The sequence below is a fragment of the Pipistrellus kuhlii genome, unplaced genomic scaffold (assembly GCF_014108245.1).
Source record: "Pipistrellus kuhlii isolate mPipKuh1 unplaced genomic scaffold, mPipKuh1.p scaffold_m20_p_12, whole genome shotgun sequence".
Lineage (NCBI taxonomy): Eukaryota > Metazoa > Chordata > Mammalia > Chiroptera > Vespertilionidae > Pipistrellus > Pipistrellus kuhlii.
The window spans coordinates 18,677,911-18,697,370 of record NW_023425427.1 but is presented as its reverse complement, the minus strand read 5'-3'; the positions used below and the strand labels follow the sequence as shown (position 1 = coordinate 18,697,370).

Sequence of the window (19,460 nt, the reverse complement as noted above, 5' to 3'; positions counted from 1 at the left end):
AGAAGGAGGGAAGCCCGGGTCCTGGGTTCCTGTGACCAGCCGAAGAAGGGAATCCTGGGTCCCAGGTGCAGGGTGAGGCAGAGGCAGTTAGGGGTGATCAGGCAGGCAGAGGTGGTTAGAGGCAATCAGGCAAGCAGGCAGAGGGGTTAGGGGTAATCAGGCAGGTAGGCAGGCAGGCAAGTGATTAGGAGCCAGCAGTCCCAGATTGCTAGAGGCAGACGAACATCCCCCAAGGGGTCCTGGATTGGATGGGGTGCAGGCCTAGTTGAGGGACTCCCCCACCCGCATGAATTTTGTGCAACAGGCCTCTAGTGTTTAAATAAAAGCAAATGGTTTGGTTAGCAATAAACTCTTTTAGCCTTTTTTTGTCCATGAAGCTCTTTATTGTACCTTCAATTCTGAATGAACAGAGTGGTCTTGGATTCAGTCCCTTGGATTTCACTATTTTGTATACTTCATGCCACTCCCTTCTGCCTAAAGCGTTTCTATTGAGAAATCAGCTGGCAGTCTAACGGGAGTTCTCTTGTAGGTAACTTTTATCTCTCTTTTGCAGCCTTTAAGATTCTTTCTTTGTCTTTAATGTTTGCCATTTTAATTATGATTTGAATAGGTGTGTCTTTTGGGGTTCATCTTGATTGGGACTCTCTGTGTTTCCTGAACTTGGGTGACTTTTTCCTTCATCAGATTAGGGACATTTTCTGCCATTATTTCTCTAAATAGGTTCTCTGTTCCTTTCTCAAATGAATGCAGTGCAGCCACTATGGAAAACAGTATGGAGTTTATTTAAAAAATTAAATATGGAACTGCCATTTGACCCAGTGATCTCAGTTCTAGGAATATATTCTAAGAAACCAAAAACACCAAACAGAAAGAATATATGCACCCCTATGTTCATAGCAGCACAATTTACAGTAGCTAAGATCTGGAAACAGCCCAAGGGCCCATCAGCAGATGAATGGATTAAAAAGCTGTAGTACATTTACAGCCTAGAATACTATGCAGCTGCAAAAAAGAAGGATCTCTTACTCTTTGAGACAGCATGGAGAGACCTGGAGAGTATTGTGCTAAACAAAATAAGCCAGTCAGAAAAAGATTAGTGTCACATGATCTCACTCATATGTGGAATCTAATGAAGAAAAGAAACCAACAAACAAAATAGATTCAGAGACACAGAAGCATGGAACAGACTGTTGAACCTCAGAGGGAAGGTGGGGATGGGTGGGGTGGGTGAGGAGAGATTAACCGGGGAATTTATATGCTGGCCAAGTACCTTTGTTGAATAAACTTGAAAGGCGTGTGGAGGCTTTGGCTAGAAATAAAAGAAAAGGCTTACTCAAGGGTCTCAGATTTGCAGACAAGAAACACAACTAGGCGATATCAGAGTGTTCCAAAGAAGAACAACAGGTGAGGAGTTCTTAGAGTAAACAGTACATTCTTGAGAAGAATCAGTCCTGGGATTAGTTCTTAGCCCTGGGATTAGTTCAAGATGGAAATCCTCTAGATCAGCAGTCGCCAACCAGTGGTCCACCGACCGCGGTCCAAAAGGTTGGTGACTGCTGCTCTAGATAACAGATATGGTCTGGGTAATGAATGTCACGCTGTCTGGATACATGAACTTTTTTTCCTTTAGTTCTTTGGAGGGTTATCAGAGGTTTATCTGGAGGATTTTTTTTGTTTATTTATTGTCTAAAGTTTTACATATGTCTCTTTTTTCAATGGACACCCCCACCCCCACCCCCGATATTCACACCAAGGAGGGTTTTTTTTTGTGTGTGTGTGTGTGTGTGCGTTTTTTAAAATATATTTTTATTGATTTCAGAGAGGAAGGGGGAGAGAGAGAGACAGAAACATCGGCTGCCTCCTGCATATCTCCTACTGGGGATGAGCCTGCAACCCAGGCATGTGCCCTTGACCGGCTTCAAACCCAGGACTCTTCAGTCCTCAGGCCGATGCTCTATCCACTGAGCCAAAATGGCTAGGGCCCCGAGTTTTAATGTATATCCAGGCATTGGCACAGGACTGGAAAGTTTCATATATCCTAGGCTAGTTACAGCAAGAATAGAATTATTTCCTCATGCCTCAACCTACATGATTTTAGTAATTTAGCAACTGCCAAATAAAAAAGTCATGAAACATCTTTTTTTAAAAATCTCAATTAATTTAAATACATATGCATATATGCATAGAGGAAAAGAAAACTTGTGAGGAAATCACCAAGTGCAAAAAGATTGTCTTTAGATGGTGAAGTCAGGGGTAATATTTATTTTTTCATACGCCTATTTCCCCCCCCAATTTTCTACAATGAGGATGTATTATTTTTTGTAGCCAGAATTGTATTTATTTGTTTTTAAGAGAACACATACATCATGTTCTGACCACGTTATCAGGAACAGACCAGACTGACCCTAGCAACACCCACCCAAGGTATCCAGCTCTGGATATGCCTTGTCCTTGTTAATGTCAGAACCTCAGCAAACAACTCCTTCTTCAGAATAGAGAAGGAGGAGGTAAGGCAGGAACCCTTCTAATGAGGGCTTCCGGTAGGAGTGGGGTTGCTCCAGTGATTCCAATTGTCCTGAGTACCTACTATGGAGACATGGGAGTTCTTAGTCTTTCAGCCGGGGTTCGGTGGGCCACCTGGAATAGGATGCTGGGAAACAAGTTGAGTCAGAACCATCCCTGTCCTTGAATAAAGATGGGACTCTACCCCTGGTGACAGGCACCCCCTACTGGGGATGCATCACACATACCATCTCCTGGGGTCAGAGGCGAAACTATAAGCTGAAAGGCAGTGTTTTGATTTCCATGTTTTGTTTTGTTTTGCTGTTGTAGGGGAGGAAAAACACTTTTATCTCTACACTTTTGAGTTCTTAGCTGAGACCCCTATAATAAAAGAGAGATTAACTAGAGAAAAACAAGCAGAACTTTCTTAACATGTATACCTCATGTATACGTGGGAGATAACCAGGGGGAAATGAGTAACTCCTTGAGATGGTTTAGAATTAATGCAGGATTAAATACCATTTTAATAAGGAAAGAGGAGGGTGGCGTAGGCCTCTTAGGGGAGAGGATATTGTTTTTAGGAAAGATAGAAGAAGAGATTGGCAGTATGTTGGTTTGTGACAAAGTTTATCTTCCGTGTGTGATGACGTTGACTTCTAGTCTTCTCTCCTGAGGTGAGAGTTAATCTTCCCTGGTTGACGATGCCTCTGGGAGGAGGAACATTAACCAATGAGTTCCTTTTTGGAGGATCTGTCTGTAGACAAATAAGGACAGTTCATGGAAAGCCTCTCCAAGCATCTGCTGATTTTCAAATGCCTTTGGCTCGAAATAGTCAATACAGTAGTCCCCCCTTCCCTGTGGAGGTACATTCCAAGACCCCCAGTGGATGCCTGAAACTGTGGGTAGTACCAAACCCTACATGTATTTTTCTATACATGCATTCTGTGATAAAGTTTAATTTATAAATTAGGCACATAACAATCACTAATAATAAAGCAGAACAATTATATTAGTAACAATATACTGTAATAAAAGTTATGTGAATGTGGTCTCTCAAAATATCTTACTGTACTGTCCTCACATTTTCACTTAAAGGAAGCACTTTTTTATTATATTAACTAGAGGCCCGATGCATGAAATTCGTGCAAGGGGCTTTATCCGGAAGGTCATCTGGAGGGATGTCTGGTCTAATTAGCATATTGTGCTTTTATTATTATAGATTTTTTTTTTACTGTTGACAGTATTGTAGATGTCTCCCATCCCCCCACCCTTTTACTCCCCTCCACTCATCCCCTGCCCACCCCCCAGGTTTTCACCAAAAGGAAGCTTTATGGCTTTCCTTTGGCATATGTGAACTGCCAGCATCGCTACTCTTATGCTTTAGGGCCATTACTAAGTAAAATAAGGATTATTGAACACAAACACCAGGATACCTTGACAGTTGACCTGATAACGGAGATGGCTACAGAGTGACTAACGGCCAGGGAGTATATACAGTGTGGATTCCCTGGGCAAAGGGCTGAGTCACATCCTGGCAGGGCAGAATGCGACAGTGGGAGATTTCGTCACGCTCTTCCGAATGGCACACAGTTTTAAATTTCTGAATTATTTATTTCTGGAATTCTCCATTTAATATTTTCAGACAAAGTTGACTGTAACTGAAACTGTGGAAGGCAAAACCACAGAAAAGGGGGGCACAAAGCAGTATAATTTGGAGGGGCATGTTCTGCTGCTGTTCATCGCTCTTACTGAAGCTGTGGTTTCCTTCCCGTCAGTTCCTCCCGGCCTGGGCTAGTCACATGACAAGCCCAGAGTGTGGGAAGAGTCTTCCCCTCGGTCCTCACCAAGGCCCCTGCCCCGGCCGAGCCTGCCTGCAGTCTCGTGCCAAACTCACCCCACAGTGCCCCAGGCATGACCTGTTGGGAGGGGAAGAGATTGCAAAACTAGACCACCTGTTCACCCTCTACCAGGCGTCCTCAAACTTTTTAAAGTGGGGGCCAAATCACGGTCCCTCAGAGAGCTGGAGGGCCGGACTATATGAACTACTAATTCCTACTGTAACACCTCAGCTGCGTTCACTGCCCAAAAAACCTGGCGGGCTGGATCAGACTCCTCTGCGGGCCGCATGTGGCCCGCGGGCCGTAGTTTGAAGACCCCTGCCTGAGTGGTTCTCAACCTTTTTAATTCCAAGACGCTTTATTTTTATTTTATTTATTTTATTTTTTTATTGATTTTGTACAGAGAGGAAGGGAGAGAGATAGAGAGCTAGAAACATCGATGAGAGAGAGTCATCGATCAGCTGCCTCTTGCACACCCCCTACTGGGGATATGCCCGCAACCAAGGTACATGCCCTTGACCAGAATCGAACCCTGGGCCCTTCAGTCCCCAAGCCGACACTCTATCCATTGAGCCAAACTGGTTTCGGCTAATTCCAAGACCCTTTAATACAGTTCCTCATGTTATGGTGACCCCCAACCATAAAATTATTTTCGTTGCTACTTAATAACTGTACTTTTGTTACTGTTATGAATCATAATGTAAGTATCTGTGTATCATTGAAGGTATATCTTATGATAAACTATTTGCTAAAATATAAATAAATAAATAGATAAATAGATAAATATAAAAACTAAAATTTAGGATTTTGCTTAAATTTAGCTGTCTTATCGCAAAGAATTGGGAGAAATTTATTTAGTAGAATAAAACCCATGATTATCAATTTGGAGGTTCAAATCGTGTCAACAACACTATTTTGTAGGTTTAAACCGCATCATAAATAACACTTCCTTTTGCAAGGAGACCTAGAAGATAAAAGGACTCACAGCAAATATTTCCTTTCACTTAAAAGTTTTAGATATTGCTTTGACTCAGCTGTTCTAGCACAAGAAATGTGGGAAACTTTATTAACTAAAAGGGTTTTTTGAAGTTCAAATAAATAAATATGAATAGAGATAGGAAGGATCCCACTCTTGGCCATATAATTGGAGAAATTTTGCACAGGTCCATAAAGAGAAATGTAAGAGGTTATTTTATCTAAGGTTATTTGTGATGGTTGGAGAGCTGGACCCAACAAGGCCCTCATCACTGGAATATTCTATCCCCGTAACGAGCAATGAAGTAGATATCCACACAGCATTGTAAATAGATCTGTAAGAGACAAAGCTGAATGGGGAGGGGAGAGTAAGGAACAGAAAGAGATCGCCAGAACAACACAATTGATTGAAATTAAAAATACATGCCCACAAAACAATGCGTCAAGCTTTCCAGAACATTCAGGAATCTTAGTCATGGCACAAACGACAGTCTCTTGGGCATTGGGCACCACTGCCACCTGGTGGTAAGCAATTTAAAGTGGACGTGTTACTCAGTTTTTAAAATATCTACACACTATGAAATGCACAGAGCTTAAATATTTAATTTGATGAATTTTGACAATTAAATGCATCAGTGCAATTATCACTCTGAATAATACATAGAACATTTTCATCACCTCCCGCCCTTTCCAGGAAAACCTCCCCAAATGCTAATCTAGAAGTAACCACTGCTTCGTTTATGTCACTAAAAATAAGCTTTGCCTGTTTTAGAATTTACCAGCTGTGTGACCTTGGGTAAATCTTAAATCTATATGAAGGCTGGTTCTCTCTTTTATAAAGGGGGATAACAACAACACTGAGCATAGCAAATACTTAGCAAGTGCCTTTGAGCCTGAGAACCGAACCCTCCTGAACTTGTCTGGTCCCACAACCATGGGCTGCTGACAGCGCCTGGCCTGGCCGGGAGTGAGCACACTGCCTCCAGAGGCGTGCACCACCACCAGGGGCGCATGGGACACAGAGGCGAGGAAAGACTCTGAGGACCTGCACTGAAGACGTTAGCCCCAAAGACTCTCCTACCTTTTGTCAGGCCACACAGCCACTAACTGCGTTAACCTGCTGCTTTGGCAACATGATACACATACCCCAGCCTGGCCAGTCATAAAAGGCCAATCCTCTGGCCACATTGATGGGTCCAAGAGATGAGCACAGGACTTACCCTATTCAATCAGAGTCCCCCTGGGGCTTTTCTGTAGACTGAAGGAGGCTGTGGAGAAGCTCCCTCAAGTGGTTAAGTCCACAAAGTTAGGATGATGTAAGCTTGCTGCAATGGGACTGGGTGTAGTAAGCCTGCCTGCAGCTGGAGACGGTGTGACTACACCCGGGACTGAAAGCAACCTCAGGAGGGTGTGGTGGCAGCATCCAAAGAGACGCGTGGGAGTGGGAGGTTGGGAATAGGGCTCTGGGGCTCCCAGCACACTCCAGGATCCTGTGAGCATGTTGCACGGCCTGTGGAGGTTGCCACTAAGGATGCTGGATTCCCGACCTGCCACCACACCAGCTGACTGAACACTACTGTGCCCATTATGTATGATGGCCGTGAACGGCATCCCCTGGAGATGAGCACATTCCGCACAACCCCATGTGGTAGCCCCGATCACAGGCGAGCATCTGGAGCTCAGAGGTGAAATGACTTGATCAAGAACCCACAGGCAGCCCTAGCCGGTTTGGCTCAGTGGATAGAGCATCAATCTGCGGATATAAGGGTCCCGGGTTCGATTCCGGTCAAGAGCATGTACATTGGTTGCGGGCACATCCCCGGTGCGGGGGTGTGCAAGAGGTAGCTGGTAGATGTATCTCTCATTGATTTTCTAGCTCTCTATCCCTCTCCCTTCCTCTTTGTAAGAAATCAATAAAATATATTAAAAAAAGAAAAGAAAAAGAAAAAGAACCCACAGGCAGCTCTAGTGGATAGAGCACCAGCCTGTGAACTGAAGGGCCCCGGGTTTGATTCTGGTCAAGGGCACATGCCTGGGTTGCGGGTTCCATCCCCGGTGAGGGGGCATGCAGGAGGCAGCCAATCAATGATCCTCATCATTGATGTTTCTATCTCTCCCTCTCCTTTCCTCTCTGAAATCAATTGAAATACATTTAAAAAAAAAAAAGGAATATCCCACAGGCAAAGTCTCCAGACTCCAGAGCCCAGACTCTGGTGGCCCACTGCCTCCTCACTGCCTCCTAAGGCACTGCCCAGGCCCGAGGAACGCCCCGCATTCCAACTGACCCGCGTGAGCCTGGGCACTGTTACTCTGTGAGCGCTCCTGTGTATCTAGGCAACTTCGTGGGTCCCGAATTGGAGTGAAGCATTACATCTAGGTTTTTGGAGGAGATGCTGGGTTCTTGCCAAAAACTAGAAAAATGTGATCCTTAGGAATAGGGTGCCACCTCTATCCCCTATGGATACAGCATAGAGTGATCGCTGACTGGGCCGCCTGGAGACCAGCCTGCTCCTCAGAGCTCTCTGAAGCCCTGGAGTCCAGTGGAGAATCTGGAGTTGGGCTCCTTGCTGTCCTGGAGTATTCAGTCCTGGATGTATCCCTATCGTCAATACATGAGTGCCAGGTCCTTTGCAGAGCACTGGCGATATAAGGTGAACCAGACGTCCCCTCAGTCTCTCTTTCTGAGAAAGTGAAGATGTTCACATAAGCAAGAAAAAGCCACAGAGTGTTACAGGTGCAAGCTAGGATAGTGGTCTGTACAGATGAGGGGCTCAAAATGGTGAGAGCTGAGGTCCTAGAAAAGAAGGAAAAGGAAGTGACAGAGGGGCGTGCCGGGCGGAGGGTGCAGGATGAGCTAAAGCTTGGATGCGTAGAAGCCTGGTAGGTGGTTCTACCTAATGGAGTGAAGGGTGAAGAGGCAAGAGATAAAGTTCAAGAGGCCAGCAAAGGCACAGTCACGGAGGATGTGTATTGTATGCCAAGGAGTTTGCTTTTCATCCTTGAGTCAATAGAGACTGAATAATTGTAATTGAATTGACTAATAATAGTTGAATAATATTAAGCAGAGGGATCATGTGGTTATTCCTGCATTGCAGAAAGATTGTTCCGGAAGTGGAATGGAGGATGAATTTGGGAGGCCTTAGGCAGGGAGACAATATGAGTAAGGAAGGTGAGAGATCATGGAGGCCAAACTAGAGCAACGCCTGAGGAAATGTAAAAGAGATGATGGATATGAGAGATGGAGAGGAGGGAGGTGAAATGAGTAAGACTTGATTCCCCGAATGCAGACATAAGTGTGGGCACCTGGGTGATGGTCGCACTGTGTACCCAGATGGGGGAACCGAGAGAGGCAGGGTATCTTTGGGTGGGTACGTTGATGTTAAGTTGTCTATATTGAGTGAATGTCCATGAATGTCTCTATCCCTATTTCTATCACTGCTCTAACCACAGCATTTTATAAATACCGGTTTAAGTATCCACGAGTCCATTTCTCTTCCCCACCACAATAAACTGCAAGCTCCTTGAGCACAGGGATGTTCCTCACTCATCTCTGTGGCCCCAGGACCTGGCACCATGACCAGTACCCAGCAGTAGGTACCTCATAAGTGTCCATTGAATGGCAGGATGGGTATCCCCATGGAGGAGTGACTTTAGTTGTTCCCTTCGTTGAATCCTTCTTGAAGTCAGATCCCAAACAAGGAGATGATATCTCCCTTTGAGGGAGTAGGGGGGTGCCCTTTCCTCCCACTGACATCGTGGGGCCCTGTAGCCTGTAGCCAAAAACTGGTTTGGCTTAGTGGATAGAGCGTTGGCCTGCGGACTGAAAGGTTCCGGGTTCGATTTCGGTCAAGGGCATGTACCTTGGTTGCGGGTCCATCCCCAGTAGGGGGTGTGCAAGAGGCAGCTGATAGATGACTCTCTCATCAATATTTCTGACTCTCTGTCCCTCTCTCTTTCTCTCTGTAAAAAATCAATAAAATATATTAAAAAAAGAAAAAAAAAAGAAAAAAGAACTGGAAGTGGCCAGAACTGGGACCTGGACTCAGGTGGCGGAGGCGTCCAGGACAGGACAAGCTGTGGAACTGGCTGTGCCTAGACCCGGCCTCCCTGGAGCGGGTGCCCACACCTGGGCTGCTCACAGCAGGTGGACGGGCGGGTAGGGGCCCTTGAGGCTGGAGGAAGGGTGGAACAGGATGTAGGCTGAGGGGCCAGGGATAGGCCAGGGACCAGCTGACCACATGTCTGTGCCATCTGGCAGACTCAGGCCTGCTTGAGCTCGACTCACCCACCTTAAAAAAAAGACAACATTGTTCCCTTCCCTTATCAGCAAGGCTTGTGACTCAGACCTCATGGATCCTGCATCATCGTCATCAAGGAGGGGCTGTATTTTCTGAGGAGCTGGGCACCAGTCCAGGTCTTAGCAGGCAGCAGGAAAGCTACTGTACTGGTAGGCTAGGGAGTGTTGGCTCAGCCAGCTCACCTGTCCCAGCCTTCACTCTGACGGGGGCAGGAGATGGAGGGATCACCTGCTCCCCTGCTCAAGCCCAGTGTCAAAGCACCTCTGTCCTTACTGTATTGATTCTAGCACTTGGGTAGGTGCCCGTGACTTTTAAGGCTTGGCCTCTGCCCACTTCCAGGTTCCTGGCTTCACAATAGCCACATACATCTCACCTTGCCCTCTCCTTCCCCAGGTCCTCCCAGTGGCCCTGGGACCCAGGCTGGGCTTGGTACATATCAGTGTGCTCACTTCTCAGAGGGATCATGTGTGCAGGCCCAGAGGTGAAGGGATGCACCCACGTTGGTGGCTGGGCTGGGATCCGGGTCTGAGCTGGCCCTCCTCTCCTGCTACTCAATTCCTTGTTTACTCGACTCTAACCACAGTGGGCTCCTTGAGATACGCCTCTGGAGCCCGCCAAGCTTGTTCCCATCCCAAGACCTTTGCACTGGCAGCTCCTCTGCTAAGCAGGCTCTTCCCACAGGTTCCTGCAGGACTTGCTCCTTCTGCTCAGGCGTCAATATCTAAAACAGTGTTTTTCAACCGCTGTTCCGCGGCACAGATGTTGCCTGGTGTGCTGTAGGTGCAGACAAGACAAGAATTTTATAATTTTTCACTATTTTGTTTACTTAATATTTCATAATAAAGTAATTATAAAATACTTTCTTTGTGTTTATTTGATTCATATTCAAGAGAATTACTTTATATATAGTCAATATAGGCACAGAGTTAAATTTTTTAACATTTTCTAATGGTGGTGTGCCTCGTGATTTTTTTCATGAAACAAGTGTGCCTTTGCCCAAAAAAGGTTGAAAAACACTGATCTAAAAGAGCAGCCTCCATTCGAAACTGGTTTGGCTCAGTGGATAGAGAGCGTCAGCCTGTGGACTGAAAGGGTTCCAGTCAAGGGCATGTACATTGGTTGCGGGCACATCCCTGGTGTGGGGTGTGCAGGAGGCAGCTGGTCGATGTCTCTCTTGCATCGATGTTTCTAGCTCTCTATCTCTCTCCTCTCCCACCCTCTCTGTAAAAAAAATCAATAAAATATATAAAAATATATAAATAAAAAATAATAAAAGAGCAGCCTCCTTCCCTTTTGTCACTCTCTCCCCGTATACCAGTGATTTCTCTTCTACACAACACAGCAGGGAAGCCAGCCTCCGGTGTGTTCAAAGCCATGCAACACTGACCCTGGCAGGCAGCGAGCTCCTCATCCCTGGAGGATGAATGGCCTGCTGGTGGGCGGCTATACGAAGGCGGGATTGAGAGATGGGAGACAGATGACCTTTAAAGTTCCTCTCCCTTTAAGAGATGATATTCTTGCTCCAGGACAGGAAATTATCGTTAAATATTTGCTCTGCCTGGCTAAACAGGAAAAGAATAGCTGCCACCTGCCTCGGGGGCACCTGAGGGTCATGAAGCTTCCTTAGGAGGGACAGGAGGATCCTGGAACTGATCACGGATCTCAGGCTGGGCTGGGCTAGGCTGGGCTGGGCTGGGCCGGGCTGCAGATCTGGGGCTTCTGTTGGTCTGTGGGGGTGACTGTCAGGCTGCCTGGGACCGCCAAAGGGTTTCTTCTTCTTCTTCTTCTTCTTCTTTTTTTTTTTACAGAGAAAGAAAAATTGATGTGAGAGAGACACATTGATCGGTTGCCTCCTGCATGTGCCCTGACTGGGGCCAGGGATTGAACCTGCAATCCAGGGATGTGTGTGCCCTTGACCCAGAATCAAACCTGAGACCCTTTGGTGTGCGGCTGACACTCTAAGCACTGAGTCATAGCGGCCAGGGCCAATGAGGTTCTTCTTGGACAAGAATCCTTCCCATTAACGAATTTAACTATTCTCACAATTTATCTGTAAGCTTGAAATCTTCCTAAATAAAAGGTTGTTTTTTTTTAAACTCTGAAATTTTGATTCAAATATTTTTGAGTGAGGTCCAGCTTCTGTAGTTTTAAATTCTCCCATTGAAAATCTAATCTGAAGAGGGAGCTAAAAATCGCTGATCCAAATATGTAAATAAATGTTATGAGTTTAAAAAAATTTTTAATGTTTTTATTGAGAGAGAAAGGGAAAAGGATAGAGAAATATAAACATGGATGAGAAAAAACATCAGTCAATCAGCTGCCTCCTGAATGTGCCCCATTGGGGATCGAGCCCCCAACCTGTGCCCCGACTGCGATTTGAATTGTGACCTCTTGGTTCCTGGGCTGATGCTCAACCACTAAGCCACACCTGCTGAGCATTTTTTGTTGTTAAGCCTCACCTGAGGATGTTTTTTCCATTGCTTTTCAGAGAGAGAATGGAAAAAGGGTGGGAGAGAGAGAAAGAGATAGAGGGAAACATCGATGTGAGAGAGACACATTAACTGTTGCCTCTCTGCTGCTCATCCAGGGGCAGGGAATAAACCTGAAACCCAGGTACATGCCCTTGACCAGGAATTGAATCTGAGCCCCCTTTGGGATGCAGGCTGACACTCTAACCCACATGTGTCAAACACAAGGCCCGCGGGCCAAATCCGTCCCGCCAGGCCTTGCAATGTGGCCCGCACTGCGCTGTCATCACTGCACTCCGCTGCGTTTCCATCACAATGACAGTTTATGACTGTTCAGTAAACCATTCGGCCCGCGATTTAGGCTGGATTTTAGATTTTGGCCCCTTCTCTGATTGAGTTCGACACCCCTACTCTAACCAAACCAGCCAGGGCTTGTTATTCTTTTAATAAATCAGAAATTCTTTGAAAGCAGATAACCAAATATCTCATTCATATATACTGCATAAATATGGGGTAGTTTTAGACACTGACTTTTCTTGGAAAGAATCTTGTCTTCATTAAACCTTTATAGTGTTTTATTTTGTCCTCCCCCCTCATCAATTGTGCCTTCATATGATGCAAAAAGAAATATTTATACCTTATTTCATACACTGCAAAGTATTTTCCTATCTGCCATTAAAACTCTCATCTTCACAGCAGCCCTATGAAAGAGACAGAGCTAGAATCATCACCCCCATTTTGTGAGTCGGTAAACTGAGGCTCAGTTTTTAAAAGTAGCTTTTCTCAGGTCACAAAGTTGGTTGGTAGAGGCACTCCAGCCCCTTTTCTCTGCCTCTTCTCTCTCTCTCTCCTCTCTCTCTCTCTCTCTCTCTCTCTCTCTCCCCCCCCCGCTCCCTCTTCTGACTTGGTTTCTCCATTTTTCTCTTTCTACTTCCAATCTCCCTTTCCCTCTTGCTCCAGCCCTCAGACTGGCATCAACTTTGTGAGCCATCCAAACTTTTCCTCAGTTTGAAAATCTGCCTGCCACCCCACCTCATTTTAGCATCCCTGCGTAGAGGAAGCCCTTTCCGGATGCCCGGGTGCAGAGATTAACTCAGGGTGCCACTCCTGGCCTCTCCATCTGGCCCCAGATAAGATAAGGGGAGGGCCCAGCACTATAAACAGGCCCAGGCTTCACAAGCCAAGCCCACACCAGCCCGGGATCAGCATGGCCGTCCGTCTGTGGGTGGTCGCCCTGGCCTTAGCCGCCCTCCTCGTTGTGGACAGGGGTGAGTGGGCAGAGCTTGGATTCTCTATGGTTTGGCATTGGTAGGTGAGCTTGGGGTGAGGGCAGAGGCTAGGCCTGGAGCACTTCTATGAGGCTTCAATTTTCTGCATATAATTAAAAATTGTTTTTTTTTAAACAATATGTATTTTTATTGATTCCAAAGAGGAATAGAGAAGGAGAGAGAGAAACATCAATGATAATAGAGAATCTAATAAGCAACCGGCCGCCTCTTGCACAACCCACACTGATGATCTAGCCTGCAACCCAGGCATGTGCCCTGACTGGGAGTCGAACCATGACCTCGTAGTTCATAGATCAATGCCACACTGAGCGGCACCGGCTATGCTGCATAAAACTTTTTCTGCACTCCTCCTACCATCGCAGGGAAAGCCCTGGGCTAGGAGAAAGAAAATCTGGGTTCAATTTCTGATTCTGGCTTAGTATTACAAAAAGCCTTTCCCCTCTTGGGCCTACATTACTCCAGCTGTAACGTAGGAGGTTGTCCTAGTTCGAAGCTGCACTGAGCGACCACTGGGCTGGAGATCGGGGAGGCAGAAAGGAGCAGGCCTGTCTCGTCTGCTGGCTGCAAGGTGGTGGGTCTGGAAGGAAGCCTGGCCTGGGTCCTCTTAGCTTCCATCCATTCTGACAGGCTATCGCTTTGGGACTGAGAGCAGCCGCATGAGCACAGGGAGCCCTCTTCCTGGGAGCATTTGCCCTGGATTGGACACGTGCAGCTGGAATGGGGCCTCCTCAGAGCCTGGGGCACCTCTACAGTCTCATACCTGTTGTGTATAGGCTTTGTTCTTTGTTCTTGACCCTTCAGACATATCAGTGAGCTTAAATCCAATGGGAGGGAATGAACAGTAGACAAGATAGGTGCAATGTATGTTAAGCAGTATGTTAGAATATGAGGCAGAGAGAGGGGTTTGGGATGGGGTTGTAAGGATAAATCAGGGGAGCTTTTCCTCAGAGGCTGATGTTTGACCAAAGCTTGAAGGAGGAGTGAGCCATGTGAATATCTGAGAGAAGGAGGTTTCAGACAGAGGGAACAGGCAGAGCAGAGGCCCTGAGGTTGGAGTCTTTGAGATATTGCAAGGAGGCCAGTGCCGTTGGAGGGTAGAGAGAGGCAGGGTTTGGAGTGATGGTAGGGGAGATAATAGAGGCAACCAGGAACTCTAGTGGATGAGGCCTTGAAGGCCAGTGTGAACTTGGCTCTTCCTCTGGATGAGATGGGAGGTACTGAGGTTTTCAGCAGGTATGTTATGAAAGGATCACTCTGGTTAGCTGTTGAGAAGTCTTTTGTACCTGGCTTCTTTGGCTGAGCATGTTGTTGAGATTCAGCCGTGTTGTTACATTATCAGCTGTTTGCTCATTTTTATGGCTGAGCTGTATCTCACTGCATGTGTGTGTCAAGGTCTATCCGCTCTCTTGTTGCGGGACATTTGGCAAGTTCCAGTTTTGGAAATTAAGACATGGGTGGGTTTGGGGCAGTGTGATGACAAGGCTAGATTTGCATTTTGATGCCCAACATCAGGTGTGAACAGCACACAAAGGTCGCTGTCTCAGTTTGTGTTTCCCTCTCTACCTCAGAAATCTCTTGTAATAGCATTTCCAGGCAAAGCTAAAACCAGTGCCTTGTAAACCTCTATTGATGGAGAACTTTCCACTTGTGGAGACAGCCCCTTCATTGAGGCATAACTCCAACTGAGTGAACATTCCGGAACCCAAACCTGAAGTCTCCTTGCTCAGACAGGCTCTGCCCGAGGACGTTGAGGTCTCCCGTGGCCTCAAGACAATCATTCAGAGATTTTAGGAAGCATCCTGCCCTTTTCCAATCTACATAAACCTCTTTCCTTCCACCTGTGGTGTTAGACATGGCTCCCGCCTCATCCACCCGTCACACTCACTAGTCACATCACAATTTGCTCAGGTCCTGTAAGCAGTTCATGCAGACCTTGAGGGGCCTTGGCACACACGTGTGTGTGTGTGTGTGTGTGTGTGTGTGTGGGAAGAGCCAAGTTAGGGAGTGACAGACCTGTGTGCAAATCCCAGCTCTGCCCTAACACGCTGTTTCTTAACCTGAGCCCCTTTGTAGGTTGGTCCAGTTCCCCAGGAAAGATTCAGATCCGCATGTGGTTTGTAGGGCTAACACCCATGAGGGAAGAGGGAAGTTGACTCTGATGCGCCTACAGGGAGCCTTGGAGCTCAGGAGACCCTCCAGCATTGTTCTGAACAGAGACGAGGGGTTCGGGCTGTTGTACCCACATCAATCTGTCATTGGAGGTGGGTGGGTCCAGGGTAGGGGATGTGACCTTGAGTGTGGTAGCTCCATTCTCTGAGAGTAATTCCTAGGAAGGGCCTCACTGTGAATGGCCAATATTCTTGGCAGCTGAAAAAATGAATGTGTCAGTCCCTAGGGTGGGCTCTAGGTAGCAGGCCCCAGCACCCACTGCTGGCTCCATTCCTCCATTACACAGCATGAGAGAGGTATGAAGAGTAATAAGATCTCGTATTCTTGCTTGGCACAGACAGTTATTTTTATTACTACTCGGGGCATAATTCCAGTGGAATCTGACTAATAAGCAACAGGCTGGACTGCTCTTATTTCTAGACTTTCTGTCTCTGTTCGTGTAACCCAAGGTCACATCAGCTTTCTGGGAGCCCCACCATCTGGTAACTCACTGCCTTTCCGCAAGGCATTTGAGATTGGCCAGTGGCTGGAACAAGTCCTCTGATCCCTGGTCTGGGGGCCTAGAGCAGACATCGCCTAATTCTTGCTGTTTTGCCTTTCAGGAGAGCCAGTGTCAGGAGAAAATATCGTTTTCTCAAGAATGGTAAGGCAGCCGCTGGCAGGTCTGGCCTTCCCTCTGCGGAGGGAGCCCTCCTGTCGGAGCTGGTTTGGTTTCCTTTACACCCAAACCATGGCTCCACGGTGGCCAGGGTGGTCTCCTGAGCCCTGTTCCACGGGTTAGCCTTTCCAGGCTGAGCAGGCCCAGCCCCTTTAGCCAAGTCCCCAAACTGGCATCAAAGCCCCTGCCAGCAGTGAGATCCCCCCATCCAGGCTCAGCAGGACCCATGCACTCTGGCTCCAAGCAGAGCCCCGCGCTCCTCCCCACTGCTTCTGAATCCCTAAGTGCCCTCCCTCCCGTCTTCTCTTTCACAGCCCATCTGTGAGCACATGGCAGAGTCGCCAGATTGTCCCCGGACATTCAACCCGGTCTGCGGCACTGACGGGGTCACATATCAAAGTGAATGCCATCTTTGCATAGCCCGGATGTAAGTCCACTCCCCTTCTTCTCCTGTGTTTGCTCGGGTGGGGCTCCATCTCTACTGCATACAAGTCTGAAAGGAGCAAGCCTTGACCTGCCTCCTCCTTCACACACACCTGACATAGGAAGAATCCCCTAACATTTGCTCCCAACAGAATGGGCACAAGTGTAATTCATGCACATGGTTCTAAGCAGAAAACCACAGCTGGTGGGAGGTAGGGAGTGAAGACACTGATCCTGACAAGGTGACCTCATTTGGTTATTTATTCATCCAGTCAACAATTATTTATTGAGCACCTATTATGTACTAGGCACTGGGGAAAACAACAGGGCATAATAAGCTAAGTCAGCATCACTGGCCTTCTGGGGCATACTGTCAGTCTAAGGGGGGAGCCGCGTTGATGGAATGCTAAAGGCTTGAATGGGAGTACACAGGGTTCTATGGGTACAGGGCAAGGGTAGGGAAGACTTCCCGCTCTGAGGGGGTAAGTAGAAATTAGCTAGGAAAAGAAACAAGGGAAGGTAATTCTACTAGTAAATAGAGAAATGAGTTTGGCAAGATCTAGAAGGGAAAGTTTATATTTGAGAAAATATAAGAAGTTGGATATGCTGGAGTAGAAAATTTAAAGGAGAACAGGAGAGAGGCAAGAAATGAGTCTAGAGAGGCAGGACCAAAATATGACCTTGGTACATCTGAACACTCATTTAGTCTCGTGTCTTCACTAAAAGACACTTGAGCTGGCCAGAGCTAAGTGAGACCATGGAAGAGAGTCTTTGGAAGCTACAATGCTTTAGGACAGATGTGCAAGAGAGCACCAGGACAGTCCTAACTTAGGTCATGACTAAACACTCAGGATTATATCAGGGGAGAAGTGAAAGCTGTGAGATTGGATGCCAGGGATGATGGAGGAGGCAACAACATACTGGTTTCTAACTTGTGGGCTTGGGCAGTTGGTGGTGCCATGTGCCAAGGTAAAAAACAGTGAGATGTAGCAGGTTTGTGGGGTGATGATGTCTCTGGACACTTGACATCCCAGTGGAGATATAGAGTTTAGGACAAAAGTCTGGGCTGGAGATAGATTTGCAGCCATCACTATGCTGTGGTGGTTGAAACCCTAGGAAGCTGAAATCTCCCAGGGGAGTGTGTATAAGAAGGAAAAGCTGTAGAAAGATGCCCAGTCACCCCTGGGGTCTGCCTTCCACCGTACTCTGAGTGGGTGGTAGAGCTCAGCAGGGTGTCTGAATGCGCTTTGTCAAGGTCCCTGAAGGATACATTACAGTTTCTGAGGAGGTGGCCTCATCCCTGTCTTCTGTGATCCTAGGAAAACCAAACAAGACATCCAGATCGTGAACGATGGCAAATGCTGATCCCACAGGAACCTTGTAAGCCATGAAGCTTCAGGCTGGAGAGCAGTGGTGGAGTGGAGAGGATGTGACATGAAATAAAAGATCCAGCCCAACCCAGCCAAGTGGGCCAGTATTTTGGGGGACTCTGGGGAGGAGGTTGTGGATCTGGTCCCATCCTCTATGCTCTGAAACTGAAGTCCTTGCCATTGCTCCAGGGCTCCTCAACCACGTCACATGTCCCCCCCATACCCCCACCCCACCCCTCCACCCCCGTCTTCCCCTCATGGCCCGAGATCCCTTTCTGAGGTCAGGGTTCTGAGAGGCCACCCCTTGGCCTTAGCACTCTCTCTGCTCAGTGCTCCTGTCTGAATAAGGCCGAGAACCTAGGTGAGGTCTATGCCCTCTGCCACTGCCAGGGTGCGTGGCCCCAGCTTCAGAAGCCTTTGTGAGGGTTCCACAACTCTTCATGGTTTTTTCCCTGGCTGACGCAGCACCCCAAGCCTCTCCCCACCAACCCCCTCACACATAACACACATGCACACAACCACAGCAAATGTTCAGGTAGTATATACAGTACAACTGAACTGTTTGTTAAAATACTGAACTAGCTCTGGCTGGTCTTTCTGTGAATAGAGTGTCAGCCCTTGGACTGAAGGGTTGCAGGTTTGATTCTGGTCAAGGGCACACACCTTGGTTGCAAGCTCAATCCCCAGTCTGGTCCAGGCACATGTGGGAGGTAACCAGTCTCTCACATCGATGTTTCCTTCTCTGTCTCTCCCCCTCCCTTCTGCTCTCTCTAAAAGTCCATGGAAAACCTATCTTCAGGTAAGGATTAACAAGAAAAAAATATAAAAAATTGGAACTAGGTCTGCTAACAGTTGAAACAGGTGCTGCCTCAAGCCCTTGATGTCCCCCTGCACCCTGGCCACCCACAGCAGGATGACTCCAGAACCTGTTCTCTTTTGGCCAACGTCCACTCCGACTGGCTGTTAAAACACATTGACATTAGACACAATGCCAGCACACACAGCACACGTGCACTCACACAACAGCCCTCAGGAATACAGAGCATTCAGAAATCTGACCAGAGGCCCCAGCCTATAGTATGTGTCAAGCATCCCCTCTTTAGGCTAAAGCCTACAGGAAGAACCTCTTGGTAATGGTGGGAAGGAAAAGAGTGTAGAGCGGCCTGGCCAGATGGGCGCATTTCACATGGACAGTTATTCCTGCTCTAGCGAGGGCAGATAAGGCAGAAAATCCTGTGGGAAAGCACACTCACATTTCAGAGGAAAGTGGGGGCAGGGAAGGTAAGAACTAACATTCCCTGAAACACAGAAATGGGAACTTAAGCAGGAATTGTTGATTAAGATTTAAAATTATTGTAGGTACAGGAAGGTCATTTATAGGCCCTTCCACTGCTACTGACAACAGAAACTCCTGTTCCCCCTGCATATGTATAACATAAAATGAATCTTGGCAGCGAGATGGAAAAGCTG

At 47.2% G+C, this 19,460-nt stretch overlaps 1 protein-coding gene across 1 annotated transcript; it reads left to right on the top strand.

Annotated features, from left to right (window-relative positions):
* The first annotated feature begins 13,245 nt into the window (after positions 1-13,245).
* Positions 13,246-18,081, top strand: SPINK4 (serine peptidase inhibitor Kazal type 4). The gene is made up of 4 exons (XM_036433576.2): positions 13,246-13,349; positions 16,142-16,182; positions 16,512-16,624; positions 17,940-18,081. Exons 1-4 carry the CDS (start codon positions 13,289-13,291, stop codon positions 17,983-17,985), a joined length of 261 nt encoding a protein of 86 aa, XP_036289469.1. The 5' UTR covers positions 13,246-13,288; the 3' UTR covers positions 17,986-18,081.
* Positions 18,082-19,460: the final 1,379 nt, after the last annotated feature.

Bases quoted from the DNA above. Each gene is read 5' to 3' on its own strand.
- SPINK4 (XM_036433576.2), top strand. From the start codon at position 13,289: ATGGCCGTCCGTCTGTGGGTGGTCGCCCTGGCCTTAGCCGCCCTCCTC. The intron at 13,350-16,141 runs GTGAGTGGGCAG...TTTGCCTTTCAG, and splicing joins CCTCCTCGTTGTGGACAGGG to GAGAGCCAGTGTCAGGAGAA. The intron at 16,625-17,939 runs GTAAGTCCACTC...CTGTGATCCTAG, and splicing joins CATCTTTGCATAGCCCGGAT to GAAAACCAAACAAGACATCC.